We start from the raw sequence: 18,439 nt of genomic DNA, 5'->3' as shown, positions 1-18,439 counted from the left end.
GGTCATGCACTGTTTGCACGCTTGCCCCTGCGTATTAGGTAGGGAACGTGTTTCCTTGCATAAATGTGTTAGAGGCTGTAACACATAGATTAAGCAGGAGGGGCAGAATCACAAAACATTTTTGTCTAGTGCTATTTCATGCCCTTGGTGGTATGTTACTGAAGTGTATATTTCAAACACCCTTAACATCCTAAAATGAAAACAGGATTCTAAAGGCAGAAATACGAGCCAAAGTCCACATTTGTTGTATTGCATATGTGGCATTTTGTTGTATTATTTATCTGTTCTGTTGTTTTCTGTGTTGTTATGTTTTTGTGCTGCATTATTGCTATGTAATATTGTTGTTTTATACTATGGTTGTGTGTTGCATTCTGTTTAAGCTGTTTGATTGTGTTTTAATTGTGCTGTTGTGTTGCTTTGTGTTTGTCATTGTGTTATATTTTATTGTTTACTTTAGTCAACAAATGCTGGTACATTTCCAGTCTAATGCAGAACATGTCTTACATGTTGCTGTGGCAAATAACCAGTTTACCATTGTGTAAGTTGATAAAATGCTTGGAGCCTAAGATTCTGCTGCCAACTGATTTTTTACAAAAGTATTGATTGGGTACTGTTCTTCCAGGTGCCTTTGCCCGAGCGAAGAACAACACAGTCTACTGATAAGGGGCATTCTGAAGAATTTACAAACATACATTTTCACTGCCAGTGTACTTGGTCCATGAAATTGACGCAAATGAAATTGATCTCAAAGAGAATTGTGTGCTAATTTTGAAAATGGATCATTCTCATGCCAACAGTCTGAAGTATGGCAGAATTTTTATGCAAAATATGGACAAACTTGTGCTGGTACTATGTTAATCATGACCCTGCAAGTTAAAGAAGTACGTACTTTGCATCAAGTGATGGGCAATTTATTTGAGGTAATAAAATGATCTGTTTGTGAAGATCCCCTTCTTAAGAGGCTAAATTAAAATTGAGATATACAATCACTACTTACTCTATTTTCAATACATTGTAATAGCATAAAAACCTCTAAATTAGGAGAGGGGGAGCAATAAAGCAAGATCAATGTGTGGGGGCACATGATACTTTAGGTTATTTTAAATACTTTTAAGTACTTTGCAGTGGCTTTGAAATATTGTGTCAAAATCAACCACAGAGACGTAGGCGTCATTATGAACATAGGCGGTCCAGACCGCCATGCCGGCGTTGGCGGTTATTACCGCCATATTATGTTGATGGCAGGGCCGCCACAGGCAGAACTTCACCACCGCCAGGCTACCGTTGCCAGGCAGCCTGACGATGGCGGAGTATCCCTATCCTTATCCGCCGGACAAAGAACCTGTGTCCACCAGCCTTTCCCTGGCGGTTCCCCCACAAGGGAAAAGGCTGGCGGAATGGGGGCCCCTACATAGCCCATGCACTTGGCATGGGCAGTGTAGGGGCCCCCTTGCACAGCCCCATCGCGCATGTCACTGTCCGATTTACGGGCAGTGATATGCGCGTCGGGTGCTGCTGCACCCGTCGCTCTGCTACATTGACAACAGCTCCATATGGAGCCGTCGGCAATGTCCAGGCCCAGCATTCTGCCGGGCCGGCTGGCAGAAACATTGTTTCTGCCCACCGGCCCAGCGGAATGTTGTTTATTCACCTGGCGGGTCCTCAACAGGCTGGTGGTCTGTGATTAGACTGCCAGCCTGAACACAGCAGGAAATCCCGCTGTGTTCATAAAGAGGGCATTAATACCTTTTCTCACCACTGGCGTGATGCTGAAGGCATAGTCTTTCTTTGCAAACACCCAAATACAGTTACAGGAATACATTTACAACAAGTGTGTATCAGTGATGGAGAATGTATATGCATGCATCCTTTTATGAATGCCTACACAATATGAGGAGTAAATGATGATAAAGGAACTGTTATGTTGTTTTGCCCGCACAAGTATTGAGAATGGCATTATGCTAGAGAAATGGAAAGCAAATACAAAGCAGAAAGTGTTTTGCTGTGGATCCAGGCACATAGTTAGTGGGCGGTCCTTGAAGACCACCCACTCTGCAGCAGTTCCCTTTTGGGAGATACACACTAACTTCTGCAATGGAAAAAAGTACTAATTTATGGGACAATGCGCTTACTCATCAGGGGAACTTACAGATTTGTTTTTTGCAGTTTTTAGGTGTGTACTGGTCCCCACGACACTACAGTGCTTCACAACAGAATTAGAGTAAGTTACATATTATTATTAATATCTGTGCCTCTTTGGACACAGGGAAACTAAACGATTTGCTCAGAATTACAGGATGTTGAGCCAATACCAGGATTTGACCCTGGTTGTTCAGTTTGCAAGATCAGCAGGCCTAGCCACTAGGCCACATCTCATGCCTAGAGATATCTGAATCTGAAGACATGATTTAAGACTTATTGTGGTGTCCTGAAATGGATCCGAAGATGAAGTCTACTGACCAATCTCGAAAGATGCTGAGACCTGGTCTTCTAACTGTCAGTTGCTTCTGAGAAACTAAATCACCTGTAATATAATGTGGGTGAATGAGAAGAAACTCATTATTCTCAAATAGGTATTAGTGATGATATGGTATTTTAGCAAAAGATTGAGGGTGGGCAAAATATTCCATTCCGCCCACAGGATTGGTGGAATTTCAGGGACTCTGCATTATTTTTGTAACACGGAGTTCCTGACAAATTCTGTTAATCACCACATGGTGGAATTTTTTTCTTGTGCACGGCTCCAAAACAGTAAGTTGCTGAGCATGAGCAAGATGTGGTGTTACCTAGAATGATTTCTGGTCACTAGAAGGACATCCACCAAGAATATTTTTCTAAATTGAGCGGTTGCAACTGTTTACGGTTAGAAGGCTGCCATGTGAGTAGAAAATCTCGAGCGGCAGCAAAATCAACTTTAGTAGCTGCACCCTCTGGCAGACTGCATGGTGGCTTTCATGCTGATTTTTCAGCATGTTATGCACTACTGGCACTAATCACAGCACGAGTAGTGTGACTATTTCCACCTGTTGGCGGAACTCTGCAGATGGAGTTTTTATGTCGTTCAGCGGAATTCCACATAGTCAAGTTCCGCGAGTTCCGCCCTCTACAAATGACAAAAGGTCTGTGTGGTGAACTTTATGACATCTGTAAGTTTTGTGATAATGAGATGCAATTCCATTCCAATTATCTGAAAGACTCCTTGAGAAGTTTGAGCTTACCCATCAATGTCTGGCAGGGTTGTGAGGCTAACAGGGTGATTGTGGGCTAATTGTAAAACTGATCTTTGGTGAAGGTTCTAGATTAACATATCCTTGTGTTCTTATGAGAATACAACAATTCAACCACGAGTTTCTCACAATTTAACTGCTGGGTGCAGTGGGACCTAAATAAAGGATTATCTCAGATTGATAACTTGGTCAGAGAAAATAAATGGCAAGATACAGACAATCCCAGGAATACTATAAGGATGACTATACCATCAAAAAAGGCATCAGTGTTCTTAACTTAAGAATAGTGCATTACATCAGAATAAAGTAATGGGCTAAAGTGCCTTAGGAAGAATGTTTCTATGAACCTAATAAAGTAAGTGAGATGTTGTGTTGTTTGATAAAGTGCATCATTAACAAGCTATGGCCCCTAAGCTGCGACATGCAAATTGAACGTGGAAAAATGAAGTCCTGGGAAAGAGAACAGTGGAGTTAAGGTACAATGAGACATAGGTATGTTCTTGAGTAATCTGTGAAAAGTAGAAGAGATTGATGGACAAATAATCTACAATGAAGATAATGGAGCTGTTATTTTGTTGACATAATTAGTGTGAAGAATGATAGAGATGCAAAAGAGAGAGAAGGTAAGACACGCATGTTGGCTGAGGGGAGCAGGAGTGAAAAAAAATGAAAAATAGCTTCCACAGAAATAATAATCAGATGGAAGTTCCTTCCGTTAGCATTTAACAATTGCATCTTTAAAATCATAAATTCATTTCTTTATTTTTCATTGATTTAAAGTGACTACCTGTTAAGAAATGCAATGTATTTGGCATCTCCATCCATATATATATATATATATATTAGTAGTTAGTAGTTATAGTTAGCGATTTTTCACTTGTCAATATCTTTGGCACCGTTTGATGAACCTATACAAAATTTTCAAACGCCATGCGCCTCACAGGATAAGGTGGTTATAAGGCCTGCAGTCCACCTCCCTGTGCACGGCTGAAAGCCATGCGCGGCGGTGGTTGGATTAACGTATAGTAATTGAAATTACTTTACATTAAAAAAAAACATAGAAATTCAATGAAAAAAATAAAGGTTACAGGGATGTTACAGTTAGAAAAAAATATTTTAAAAACCTTAGAACACTTTAAAAAAATCACAGGTTACAGGGACGTTATAGTTTGGTTCTGGATTTACTTGCACAAAACCAGAGAAATACAGCAGTTATAGATAAAGTGGCTGGGAACAAGCACGAGGGTTAATAATGTCATTGAGAGTTTTAAGCAGCATTTTAGAAGAATTTCCCACCTGATTAATTGGGATGGAAATGTACGATTTGCACATAGTTTTGATGTCACGATGGTACTGCGTTAAAGCATTTCTAAATGCAACTTGGTCATCAAGATAATCCCCTACAGAGAACTTAAAGATGGAAGAAAAAGAATCAGAAGACGCACAATGCCATTGTCTTGTGGCTATTTTATTGCCCACCAAAAATGTTGCACCCAGGGACCCCGCGACTCCCCGTACCGCCAGTCTTTTCCTGGTGATTCAAACCGCCAGGAAATGGCTGGCGGTAGGGGGACTCTTAATCCCCTGGGCAGCGCTGCTAACAGCACTGCCCTGGCGGATTACTACCGCCGGGGCCATTGTGGCGGGAAACCACCCCAGTCATAATGACCAGGTAATTACGAGCAACAGCCTGTTGGCGGTGCTTCCGTCATTTCAGCCCTGGCGGTCTTGTACCGCCAGGGTTGTAATGACCCCCTAAGTCTAATTTGCGGCCAGCTGATTGCTTATGGCCCGTGATTTTTGATAAAGGATCAGAGTCTCTATCAGCTAAAAGCTAAGTGGTTTCCAAATTAGCCTGATCCTCGACGTGATAGTTAAAATCACCCAGTAACAGAAAGTTCTGTGAGGATAGAACATAAGGCGCAATATATTCCATAGGGTGATGGCAGAAATCTTTCTTTGGGCTCGGCGGGTGATAGGGTAGAGCTCCTTCCAACAAACCTTAAAGATACATATTTCTGCCCAATTGTTGTTCAAGGATTCAATAAGAGAGACTCTAACAGTATAATGGAAGATAATCACAATGTCGCCCCCCCAACCTGTCTACTTTTAACATTCGATAGTTATGTGGAAGAGCCAGTATTACTGGGGGTACTGTGGAAGAATTGAGCCAAGTTTACATCATAAAACCAGTCTATGATTGTAAAGAAGAGAGAAGATCCCAACACTCTACCATATGTTTAGGTAGTGATCTAATGTTACATACACGGCTGTTGAAGCCTTGAGTTGGGTTGGAAGGCTGATTAGTAATACCTGAAGTACAGGAAATTACATTATTCACTATGTCACCCACCTCTGTATTCCCTGAAAGGTAGTACTCAAATTGAATTTGCAGTTATAACAAGCACTCGTCCTTCCATAAACAAAGGAAGGCAATTATAACAGCCATTGTTAGAAATGGCCCTTTCTGCAGGGATATCCCCAAACGTTTTGATTTTCACCTCCTATTTTTCTGACACTCTTTTTGTTGACTTTAGGACTCTAGGCACTTTACCACTGCTAATCAGTGCTAAAGTGCATGTGCTCTCTCCCCTAAACGTGTTATAATTGGCGTACACCTGTTTGGCTTATTCAATTTACCTGTAAGTCCCTTTTAAAATGGCATGCCATCTGCCCAGGGCCTGTACATTAAATGTAGCTAGTGGGCCTGCAGCGCTTGTTGTGCCACCCACAGAAGAAGCCTTTCAAACTTGTTTCAGGCCATCCACTGCAGTGCCTGCGTGCACAGTTTACTGCCACACTGACTTGGCAAGTCAAACTACTTGCCTAGTGCTAGACTCCCTTTTAACTACACCTAAGTCACCCGTAAGGTAGGTCCTAGATAGCCCTTTGGGCAGGGTGCAGTTCATGTAAAAGGAAGGACATATATTCTGATTCCTGCCAGTCAAACACCAAGTAAGGTGAGCCAAGGTTCAGGCTGATATGTGTAGCACACATGGCTAGCTGAACTGTGTACCTTACGCTAGCAACACAAGTGAAGTGGGAAGAATTATAGCCGACTCAAAGGGTTAATCCGAGGCCATGTAAAGTAATGTGTCCAAAAGCTTGCCAGGCTAGTGTGTGCCGTTGCAAGTCCACATGGCCCAGCAGCAGGTAGCGAAGATGAGACCTGTGCATACGGGATGACAAGGAGTGGGTCAGTACAGAATAATCGTGATTGCTGGGTCGGGTCAGTGTAACCAAACCAGGTAGGGGCTGAAAGGGGTACAGCGCGGTGATCACGAGCCGTCCAGGTCTGAAAATTCTGCAGGGACAAAGCCGGGGGGCAATTCAGCTGTGAGGAACACACCAAACACTGTCAGGGTTAATGAGGAGACCTCATGGGGTCCCACGCATCAGGAATTTCAAATTAAGGGAGTGGGGTCACCACCCGTGTGTAGGAGGCTGGACTGGCTTGTAGTGAGTACCAAGGGGTACTTGCACCTTGCACCAGGCCCAGTTATCCCTTATTAGTGTATAGGGTGTCTAGCAGCATAGGCTGATAGATAATGGTAGCTTAGCAGAGCAGCTTAGGCTGAACTAGGAGACGAGTGAAGCTCCTACAGTACCACTAGTGTCACTTGCACAATATCATAAGAAAACACAATACACAGATATACTAAAAATAAAGGTACTTTATTTTTATGACAATATGCCAAAGTATCTCAGAGTGTACCCTCAATATGAGGATAGCAAATATACACAAGATATATGTACACAATACCAAAAATATGCAGTATAGTCTTAGAAAACAGTGCAAACAATTTATAGTTACAATAGGATGCAATGGGGACACATAGGGATAGGGGCAACACAAACCATATACTCCAAAAGTGGAATGCGAACCACGAATGGACCCCAAACCTATGTGACCTTGTAGAGGGTCGCTAGGACTATTAGAAAATAGTAAGGGTTAGAAAAATAGCCCCCCCCAAGAACCTGAAAAGTGAGTGCAAAGTGCACTAAAGTTACCCAAAGGACATAGAAGTCGTGATAGGGGAATTCTGCAGGAAAGACACAAACCAGCAATGCAACAACAATGGATTTCCAGTCGAGGGTACCTGTGGAACAAGGGGACCAAGTCCAAAAGTCACAAGCAAGTCGGAGATGGGCAGATGCCCAGGAAATGCCAGCTGTGGGTGGAAAGAAGCTGCTACTGGACAGTAGAAGCTTAGGTTTCTGCAGGAACGACAAGGGCTAGAGACTTCCCCTTTGGAGGACGGATCCCGCACGCCGTGGAGAGTCGTGCAGAAGTGTTTTCCCGCCGAAAGACCGCCAACAAGCCTTGCTAGCTGCAAATCAAGCGGTTAGTGTTTTTGGATGCTGCTGTGGCCCAGGAGGGACCAGGATGTTGCCAATTGCGTCAGGGGACAGAAGGGGCGTCGAGCAAGACAAGGAGCCCTCTCAGCAGCAGGCAGCACCCGGAGAAGTGCCAGAAACAGGCACTACGAGGATGCGTGAAACGGTGCTCACCCGAAGTTGCACAAAGGAGTCCCACGTCGCCGGAGACCAACTTAGAAAGTCATGCAATGCAGGTTAGAGTGCCGTGGACCCAGGCTTGGCTGTGCACAAAGGATTTCCGCCGGAAGTGCACAGGGGCCGGAGTAGCTGCAAAACTCGCGGTTCCCAGCAATGCAGTCTGGCGTGGGGAGGCAAGGACTTACCCCCACCAAACTTGGACTGAAGAGTCACTGGACTGTGGGAGTCACTTGGACAGAGTTGCTGGATTCAAGGGACCTCGCTCGTTGTGCTGAGAGGAGACCCAAGGGACCGGTGATGCAGTTCTTTGGTGCCTGCGGTTGCAGGGGGAAGATTCCGTCGACCCACGGGAGATTTCTTCGGAGCTTCTAGTGCAGAGAGGAGGCAAACTACCCCCACAGCATGCACCACCAGGAAAACAGTCGAGAAGGTGGCAGGATCAGCGTTACAGAGTTGCAGTAGTCGTCTTTGCTACTTTGTTGCAGTTTTGCAGGCTTCCAGCTGGTCAGCAGTCGATTCCTTGGCAGAAGGTGAAGAGAGAGATTCAGAGGAACTCGGATGAGCTCTTGCATTTGTTATCTAAAGATTCCCCAGAGACAGAGACCCTAAATAGCCAGAAAAGAGGGTTTGGCTACCTAGGAGAGAGGATAGGCTAGCAACACCTGAAGGAGGCTATCAGAAGGAGTCTCTGACGTCACCTGGTGGCACTGGCCACTCAGAGCAGTCCAGTGTTCCAGCAGCAGTTCTGTTTCCAAGATGGCAGAGGTCTGGAGCACACTGGAGGAGCTCTGGACACCTCCCAGGGGAGGTTCAGGTCAGGGGAGTGGTCACTCCCCTTTCCTTTGTCCAGTTTCGCGCCAGAGCAGGGCTAAGGGGTCCCTGAACCGGTGTAGACTGGCTTATGCAGAAATGGGCACCATGTGTGCCCATGAAAGCATTTCCAGAGGCTGGGGGAGGCTACTCCTCCCCTGCCTTCACACCATTTTCCAAAGGGAGAGGGTGTAACACCCTCTCTCAGAGGAAGTCCTTTGTTCTGCCATCCTGGGACAAGCCTGGCTGGACCCCAGGAGGGCAGAACCCTGTCTGAGGGGTTGGCAGCAGCAGCAGCTGCAGTGAAACCCCTGAAAAGGCAGTTTGGCAGTACCAGGGTCTGTGCTACAGACCACTGGGATCATGGGATTGTGCCACCTATGCCAGGATGGCATAGAGGGGGCAATTCCATGATCATAGACATGTTACATGGCCATATTCGGAGTTACCATTGTGAAGCTACATATAGGTAGTGACCTATATGTAGTGCACGCGTGTAATGGTGTCCCCGCACTCACAAAGTCTGGGGAATTGGCCCTGAACAATGTGGGGGCACCTTGGCTAGTGCCAGGGTGCCCTCACACTAAGTAACTTTGCACCTAACCTTTACCAGGTAAAGGTTAGACATATAGGTGACTTATAAGTTACTTAAGTGCAGTGTAAAATGGCTGTGAAATAACGTGGACGTTATTTCACTCAGGCTGCAGTGGCAGGCCTGTGTAAGAATTGTCAGAGCTCCCTATGGGTGGCAAAATAAATGCTGCAGCCCATAGGGATCTCCTGGAACCCCAATACCCTGGGTACCTCAGTACCATATACTAGGGAATTATAAGGGTGTTCCAGTAAGCCAATGTAAATTGGTAAAATTGGTCACTAGCCTGTTAGTGACAATTTGCAAGAAATGAGAGAGCATTACCACTGAGGTTCTGTTTTCAGTATGTTTGTTATGTGTCACTGGGACCCTGCTAGTCAGGACCCCAGTGCTCATAAGTTTGTGGCCTATATGTATGTGTTCCCTGTGTGGTGCCTAACTGTCTCACTGAGGCTCTGCTAATCAGAACCTCAGTGGTAATGCTCTCTCATTTCTTGCAAATTGTCACTAACAGGCTAGTGACCAATTTTACCAATTTACATTGGCTTACTGGAACACCCTTATAATTCCCTAGTATATGGTACTGAGGTACCCAGGGTATTGGGGTTCCAGGAGATCCCTATGGGCTGCAGCATTTATTTTGCCACCCATAGGGAGCTCTGACAATTCTTACACAGGCCTGCCACTGCAGCCTGAGTGAAATAACGTCCACGTTATTTCACAGCCATTTTACACTGCACTTAAGTAACTTATAAGTCACCTATATGTCTAACCTTTACCTGGTAAAGGTTAGGTGCAAAGTTACTTAGTGTGAGGGCACCCTGGCACTAGCCAAGGTGCCCCCACATTGTTCAGGGCCAATTCCCCGGACTTTGTGAGTGCGGGGACACCATTACACGCGTGCACTACATATAGGTCACTACCTATATGTAGCTTCACAATGGTAACTCCGAATATGGCCATGTAACATGTCTATGATCATGGAATTGCCCCCTCTATGCCATCCTGGCATAGGTGGCACAATCCCATGATCCCAGTGGTCTGTAGCACAGACCCTGGTACTGCCAAACTGCCTTTTCAGGGGTTTCACTGCAGCTGCTGCTGCTGCCAACCCCTCAGACAGGGTTCTGCCCTCCTGGGGTCCAGCCAGGCTTGTCCCAGGATGGCAGAACAAAGGACTTCCTCTGAGAGAGGGTGTTACACCCTCTCCCTTTGGAAAATGGTGTGAAGGCAGGGGAGGAGTAGCCTCCCCCAGCCTCTGGAAATGCTTTCATGGGCACACATGGTGCCCATTTCTGCATAAGCCAGTCTACACCGGTTCAGGGACCCCTTAGCCCTGCTCTGGCGCGAAACTGGACAAAGGAAAGGGGAGTGACCACTCCCCTGACCTGAACCTCCCCTGGGAGGTGTCCAGAGCTCCTCCAGTGTGCTCCAGACCTCTGCCATCTTGGAAACAGAACTGCTGCTGGAACACTGGACTGCTCTGAGTGGCCAGTGCCACCAGGTGACGTCAGAGACTCCTTCTGATAGCCTCCTTCAGGTGTTGCTAGCCTATCCTCTCTCCTAGGTAGCCAAACCCTCTTTTCTGGCTATTTAGGGTCTCTGTCTCTGGGGAATCTTTAGATAACAAATGCAAGAGCTCATCCGAGTTCCTCTGCATCTCTCTCTTCACCTTCTGCCAAGGAATCGACTGCTGACCGCGCTGGAAGCCTGCAAAACTGCAACAAAGTAGCAAAGATGACTACTGCAACTCTGTAACGCTGATCCTGCCACCTTCTCGACTGTTTTCCTGGTGGTGCATGCTGTGGGGGTAGTTTGCCTCCTCTCTGCACTAGAAGCTCCGAAGAAATCTCCCGTGGGTCGACGGAATCTTCCCCCTGCAACCGCAGGCACCAAAGAACTGCATTACCGGTCCCTTGGGTCTCCTCTCAGCACAACGAGCGAGGTCCCTTGAATCCAGCAACTCTGTCCAAGTGACTCCCACAGTCCAGTGACTCTTCAGTCCAAGTTTGGTGGGGGTAAGTCCTTGCCTCCCCACGCCAGACTGCATTGCTGGGAACCGCGAGTTTTGCAGCTACTCCGGCCCCTGTGCACTTCCGGCGGAAATCCTTTGTGCACAGCCAAGCCTGGGTCCACGGCACTCTAACCTGCATTGCATGACTTTCTAAGTTGGTCTCCGGCGACGTGGGACTCCTTTGTGCAACTTCGGGTGAGCACCGTTTCACGCATCCTCGTAGTGCCTGTTTCTGGCACTTCTCCGGGTGCTGCCTGCTGCTGAGAGGGCTCCTTGTCTTGCTCGACGCCCCTTCTGTCCCCTGACGCAATTGGCAACATCCTGGTCCCTCCTGGGCCACAGCAGCATCCAAAAACACTAACCGCTTGATTTGCAGCTAGCAAGGCTTGTTGGCGGTCTTTCGGCGGGAAAACACTTCTGCACAACTCTCCACGGCGTGCGGGATCCGTCCTCCAAAGGGGAAGTCTCTAGCCCTTGTCGTTCCTGCAGAAACCTAAGCTTCTACTGTCCAGTAGCAGCTTCTTTCCACCTACAGCTGGCATTTCCTGGGCATCTGCCCATCTCCGACTTGCTTGTGACTTTTGGACTTGGTCCCCTTGTTCCACAGGTACCCTCGACTGGAAATCCATCGTTGTTGCATTGCTGGTTTGTGTCTTTTCTGCAGAATTCCCCTATCACGACTTCTATGTCCTTTGGGTAACTTTAGTGCACTTTGCACTCACTTTTCAGGTTCTTGGGGTGGGCTATTTTTCTAACCCTTACTATTTTCTAATAGTCCCAGCGACCCTCTACAAGGTCACATAGGTTTGGGGTCCATTCGTGGTTCGCATTCCACTTTTGGAGTATATGGTTTGTGTTGCCCCTATCCCTATGTGTCCCCATTGCATCCTATTGTAACTATACATTGTTTGCACTGTTTTCTAAGACTATACTGCATATTTTTGGTATTGTGTACATATATCTTGTGTATATTTGCTATCCTCATATTGAGGGTACACTCTGAGATACTTTGGCATATTGTCATAAAAATAAAGTACCTTTATTTTTAGTATATCTGTGTATTGTGTTTTCTTATGATATTGTGCAAGTGACACTAGTGGTACTGTAGGAGCTTCACTCGTCTCCTAGTTCAGCCTAAGCTGCTCTGCTAAGCTATCATTATCTATCAGCCTATGCTGCTAGACACCCTATACACTAATAAGGGATAACTGGGCCTGGTGCAAGGTGCAAGTACCCCTTGGTACTCACTACAAGCCAGTCCAGCCTCCTACACACGGGTGGTGACCCCACTCCCTTAATTTGAAATTCCTGATGCGTGGGACCCCATGAGGTCTCCTCATTAACCCTGACAGTGTTTGGTGTGTTCCTCACAGCTGAATTGCCCCCCGGCTTTGTCCCTGCAGAATTTTCAGACCTGGACGGCTCGTGATCACCGCGCTGTACCCCTTTCAGCCCCTACCTGGTTTGGTTACACTGACCCGACCCAGCAATCACGATTATTCTGTACTGACCCACTCCTTGTCATCCCGTATGCACAGGTCTCATCTTCGCTACCTGCTGCAGGGCCATGTGGACTTGCAACGGCACACACTAGCCTGGCAAGCTTTTGGACACATTACTTTACATGGCCTCGGATTAACCCTTTGAGTCGGCTATAATTCTTCCCACTTCACTTGTGTTGCTAGCTTAAGGTACACAGTTCAGCTAGCCATGTGTGCTACACATATCAGCCTGAACCTTGGCTCACCTTACTTGGTGTTTGACTGGCAGGAATCAGAATCGAGTGGTCCCCACACTTGTGCGCTGCAGGGCTTGTCAGAAATACCATAATTACTGGAACCAAAGCACACTAGTGCTGGCTGTAGGCAAGTTTGGAAACCTGTACCAAAATCCGAAATCACGGTATGAAATATAGTAGAAGGTTAGATACTTCTGGAGCTGTGATGTATTGTATATGTAATGATCAGTATTTACATTTGAATGAACATATCTCTAAATGTATTTATGGTTTTCTGGTAATGTTTTATTTCATAACGTTGCATTCCATGCCCTGAGGATCCAATATATGTTGTTTTGATTCACGCACTGTCAGGATAACGAGCATTGCCACAGGATTGCATAGTAGGCACAACATTTTATGATTCATGTCATTTTTGGTTGATGTTTTATGCAGAATGTATACCATATTTTTATATAATACTGTGTGGAGTCTCTTTCGTGGTGTATTTATTGTGTTACTGGTGTGAGTGTGTTACGCAAACGCTTTACACATGACCTCTGGTGACAAGCCTTACTGCTCTGTGCCAAACTACCAGGAGGTGAGCACAGGCCTTCTTTATTGTGTGCAACTTACTCGCCCTGGCTAGAATGGTGGGTTCAGCCTGGCTGAGGTGCAAGCCCTAGCCTACCCCAAGCACCAATTTAACAGACATGCTTCAGAACAGTAGAAGTTCTACAGCTCCGACCAATGCTATAAAGTACAGCAGAGGAATAAACAATCCTGGGAGAACTAACCTCCGAGAAAAAATGGGCATGGGGTTCTGGCTTCGGAGAGTATCGGGTACCGACGGGTGTAGAATGACTTTCCTTTGGCACGCTGCTGCGCACATCGGCTGTGCGTCGAACCCAGCATTGGCGTATAAAGCAGCAGTAATTAACAATTAAAGCGCTAAAACGTGGAGGTGGTGTTTTGCGAAGTGAGGAAGTGAGGATACTGGGTTTGGTTTTTCCCAAAACAATTGGAAGACCCACAACGGGCCAGAAAGCCAACAGCATCGCAGTTAAAAGCACAATAATAACTAATAACCCTCCCTGCCCCAGAACATCAAAGCAAGAAATAAAACTGCTATTAGGCGGCAACTAACGTAGGTAGAAAAAAAGTCCTTTCACTCACTGTAATAAAAACCACTGCATGTCTGATCTATCATCAGCGTATAAAGCAGCAGTAATTAACAACTGAAGTGTTAACACTTGAAGGTGACGTTCAGCCAGAAGGCTAAAAATGCCTTCCGGGTAATTGCCTTGGGGCACTCGTCCTATATTATGTTTCCAGGCTATCAAATTACATGCTGGTTGGTATATCTAGGGGCTGGAGGCTAGGGCTCTCGTAGTATCATACTTAGAGTTTCATCAGGCTGATGTGGTTTTTCACCTCTACAAAGAGCTGGTCAGTAAAGTTACACGTTTTAGCTCAAAGATTATTTCATTTGATTACACAATTGTTTGCAATTCTGAATGGTATCCATGTACTGTTGATAGGCATAATTCACAGAAGGAAAATGGTAAAAGAATTGTGCCACTTAATCGAGCTAAAATACTGGCTATATTCCAACAGATCTCCTCAGTCTCCAAGATCTCCTACACAGATCTAGCCCTTGTGGGGTTTAAGGTTGGCAAGGAGGGGATGGAATAAATTCAAACATATTTTATTTCTTCTCTGATTGCAAACATGGTGGCAATGTCAGAAAAAGATCTAGCTGGCACTTGGCTGGGATAAGAATTCTAGTACAGGATATGATGATAGCAAGAGGCCCCATGCTCCGCTCTATTTTAAGCTCCCTTGGATGCATAGCTCGAAGCCAGTGGGGGTTTATATCATCCAAGTCACTCCAAGGATAAACCAGTTGCGATTTTGGACAGACACACAGCCCACAGGCTTGTATTCGGAAATGAAAGAGCATTGGAGTATAAAAGCCCAAGCAATCAATGCATAGATATGAGCAGAACAGTTGGTGCGCTCCATTGATCCATTTTTGGGGCACCCAAGATTAGGAAAGGTGGGTGAATGAAGCATAGTGTAGAGCCCTCTTGCAACTTAAGAATTCTAAGGTGGAACATTCATGGGTTTAAGAGAACTAAGAGGAGTGGTCACATGGATGAAAAGATTAAGGACCAGATTTACCAAAAAGTGGCGCAGTGCAGCAAGTCACCTTGCTGCTCTGCACTGAGTCACTTCGAAAGGGCAGGAATGCACTGTATTTAAGGAATAAGGACCATTCCTGTCCTTCCCCCTGCACTGACACACAATGGTCTGTCCAGCGCTAATGCAGGCACCCTTGCAGCATCGTGCAAGCATGTCTGTGTTGCATGTAGGATTGCAGGATTGTTTTTGTGCAGGAAGATGCACCTTCCTAGATCTCTCTCTCCATTGCTCTCTCCCACACTTTGTGCCTTTAATCTCACTCTATTTTTCTCTCTGTCATTCTTTTCTCAACACTTGCCCATCCAAGGTCTCTGACTCCATCTTTTTCTTTATACACTTTCTCTTAGAGATCCTGCCTTTCTTTTTGTCTGTCATGGAATCACAGATATCACATCATGAATCAGAACAAACATTGAGAGTTCCACAAAAATGTACCTCTTAAATCTTCCACCACAATATGATCTTCCTTTTCTGCAATCTGAGAGGCCATCCCCAAAAGAAGGTCATCAGTGTCTGTAGAGTTCTGTAAGTTTGGATTCTAAATATTGAAAAAAGCACAGTTTACAGATTGAGGATAATGTAAATGAAATGGCTTCCAGAAATTAGTTGCATAAATTGAGTGACATGAGAAGGAGTGATACTCTGTTATTGGCTTATGGCTTCTGTTGCAGAGATACGTGCCATAAACCAGAGTCCACCATGTGATTCTTCTTAGATTAATAAAGTTAGTACCTCTGTGGTAATGGTAAAACCTGCTACCTACAGTGCTCCACTACCCATCCAAATGTGTGCTTTAAAGCACTACATAAAAGGCATTATTATTATTATTGACCAGCAACATCCACCCTTTAGAGAACCATACTGTCATATACACATATGCCAAGCGCTTTTAAGTAAATCCTTTTATAAAATAGTTTAGGTGGTGCTGGGGCCATTTTACATTTAGATATATTGTTTATGTTTTTTTTTCCTTGGCTAATATGATAAATGAGCGTGAGAAACTATCAGGACTGCAAAAGTTGATGGCTTATAGAAATGTTACTGATTATGGAGAATGGAAATAAATACTACAGCCATGAAGAGAAATATAAAGGAAAAGCTTCCTATAATTGTTAGTAGTCACTGTACTTGGTCTTGCCTAAGAAAGCTATTGGCTTTGGCACTTTTTTGTAGCCATGCTATACAACAGGGCGGATGCCTTACAGTGTGGCTAAAACTAATTTCAAAGAGCCCTATGATGCAACCGTGCCATGACGCTTTATAAAAAGGTGCATTAGAGTGCGATGCATCATAGTACTTTCTTTATTATTATTATTTCTAGTAATTTTGAACAGCAGTTACATTACTATACAGCATGGTTACAAATCACTGGGAAAGTCAACAATGCCCATGTTGTGTAGAATGAACAAAAGGCAACAGCAGAGTTTGTTAGATCTCGGCATAACACCTCTATGATTTCAACCAAATCAATGAATCACCCCAAGCATGGCAAAAAATACTATCACATAAAGAAAGCACAGTCTCTCATGTTCATACCTTAATGAAAATAAATTTGGAAGCAGATACCATCTGCTGTCACGATAAAAGCCCAAAACATATATTCTCACAATAAAGGACAAAATGGCTTCTTTGAACTGTGTGTGGCATAGTAAAACACAGCTATGAATATCAAGAGACTCAACAAGTATGACAGGGAAGAAGAACACACAAATGTGGTACCTCAATCACAGCACAATCAGCTGAAGGACATCAATTAAGCTGTAGCAACCAGTACATGGTCCATGCTCCAGCTGAAAGATGAAGTGAAGCCAGCATGCCCTGGCCAATTAGAAGGCAGCAAATAAGAGTGACAATAAAGCCAATGAATGCTAAGCAATGGGTAGGCTGCAAGCTCCTTGTATACATTATCTGCCAGAGGGGAGACATAAAAAAACGTCTGCCTTTTCTCACCCTTTGCCCGCTGCAGTTTCAGTGGCTCCTACAAAGGAAGAGGTTATGCTGTGGCATTTAATGAGAACATAGTGAAACTACTCGGCATTAAGTAATTGGAAATGTAAAAGAAAAAAGAGAGGTTACATTGAGGTCAGTGTGCTGGTTTCATTTGTCGTTCTTTGTGTTTGAATCCTAGTACTTTTCTCTATGGTGAAGAGTAAATGTTCATGAGATGCAATTCTGGTTTGTGTGAAGTGGACAGGTTTAATCCTGCAGCCTGAGTGGAAAATCTTTCTCCCAACCTTTATCCTTTACCATCATTTGTTAAACTGTGCTCTCAGTTAATGCCTAACTGTTTCATGACTATCTCACATGGCTGGTGGATCACAGGCTCATATGTATATTCCCTTGCTAGAAAACATGCTTATATCAAGTAGATCAATAATTCCCTGAGGGTTAGAAGGAGTCCTAAAGAATTAGGAGATTTGCCACTCAGAATGTGAAACTATCTCAAGCATCAGTGCCTCCAAAATTATACCATCTCGTAATTCCACCATTCTGAGCCTTGTTTTCTGCACTCATTTTAGCAGTGCCTCTGTGGAACCGCAATACAATGCCTAGAGCACAATTGTGGCTTGCTCTAAACCTGTACCCTTTGCATAATGAACGCTAGTGGCACACACTTGCTGAAGAGGGCATTTTTGTAAGAAAGACTCAGATATTATGATAAATTTCATTACTTTATCATTGACTATATATATGACATTATCTTTCTCAAACTGGCCAGGGAAGACGTTTCCTCAATACTGAATGATTTAGTTCCAGAGGTTTGTAAAAGTCCTTGAAAATCGTGACCAGGTTAAGACAGACGGTCTTTTTTGAAAAAGTCTTGCTACTTTTGTCCAAAATGTTCGGACAGCTAAATAACGTGTGAAAAAAGCCTCCGTTCACAGCACGTCTCAGACATAGTGGAGATGAGTCTCATTCTATGTGCCAAAAAATGACTCAAGCGAAAAATAAACTATTTGTCAAATATTCAGTCATTATTTCAAGTGTGATACCTGGTAGTATGTCAAAATGGCAGTGAAAAGAGGTCCAGGACATGATCGGTAATGAAAGAAGTGCTTTATTTCATAAGAGAAATGCAAAAACAGCAAATGATGGAAGGAATGCAGAGCAAATCAAACATTCAGCCCCAGTCACAGGTCTGTGTTTAATCCATCATTTTTTTGTTTGTCATGCTATTCCAGTTTGGACCCAGCCATATGCAAATCATTTTCGACCCTGGACCCCAATCGGAACAGTCCAGCCCAAACTGCCAGGCCAGGTCCTCCATGGACCAGAAACAAGCATCCTGGGACCGGTTTCAGGGTATCACCCTTCATCAACCAGGCTAGCTTGAATCCGGTGACATAGCAAGCACG

The 18,439-nt window shown here is 44.7% G+C and overlaps 1 protein-coding gene across 3 annotated transcripts in view; it reads right to left on the bottom strand.

The window, feature by feature from the left end:
* LOC138283999 (dual oxidase 1-like) overlaps window positions 1-18,439 on the bottom strand; it is a 785,394-nt gene that overhangs the window by 438,074 nt on the left and 328,881 nt on the right. For all 3 annotated transcript variants that reach the window (XM_069222331.1, XM_069222330.1, XM_069222332.1), the window contains exon 11: window positions 15,519-15,621. In XM_069222331.1, the coding sequence (XP_069078432.1) occupies window positions 15,519-15,621 (103 nt within the window). The remainder of the gene's footprint in view (window positions 1-15,518; window positions 15,622-18,439) is intronic.

The sequence above is a fragment of the Pleurodeles waltl genome, chromosome 3_1, assembly GCF_031143425.1.
Source record: "Pleurodeles waltl isolate 20211129_DDA chromosome 3_1, aPleWal1.hap1.20221129, whole genome shotgun sequence".
NCBI classification, from domain to species: domain Eukaryota; kingdom Metazoa; phylum Chordata; class Amphibia; order Caudata; family Salamandridae; genus Pleurodeles; species Pleurodeles waltl.
The sequence above is the reverse complement of the archived record's forward strand: the minus strand, read 5'-3'. Positions and strand labels throughout refer to the sequence as shown.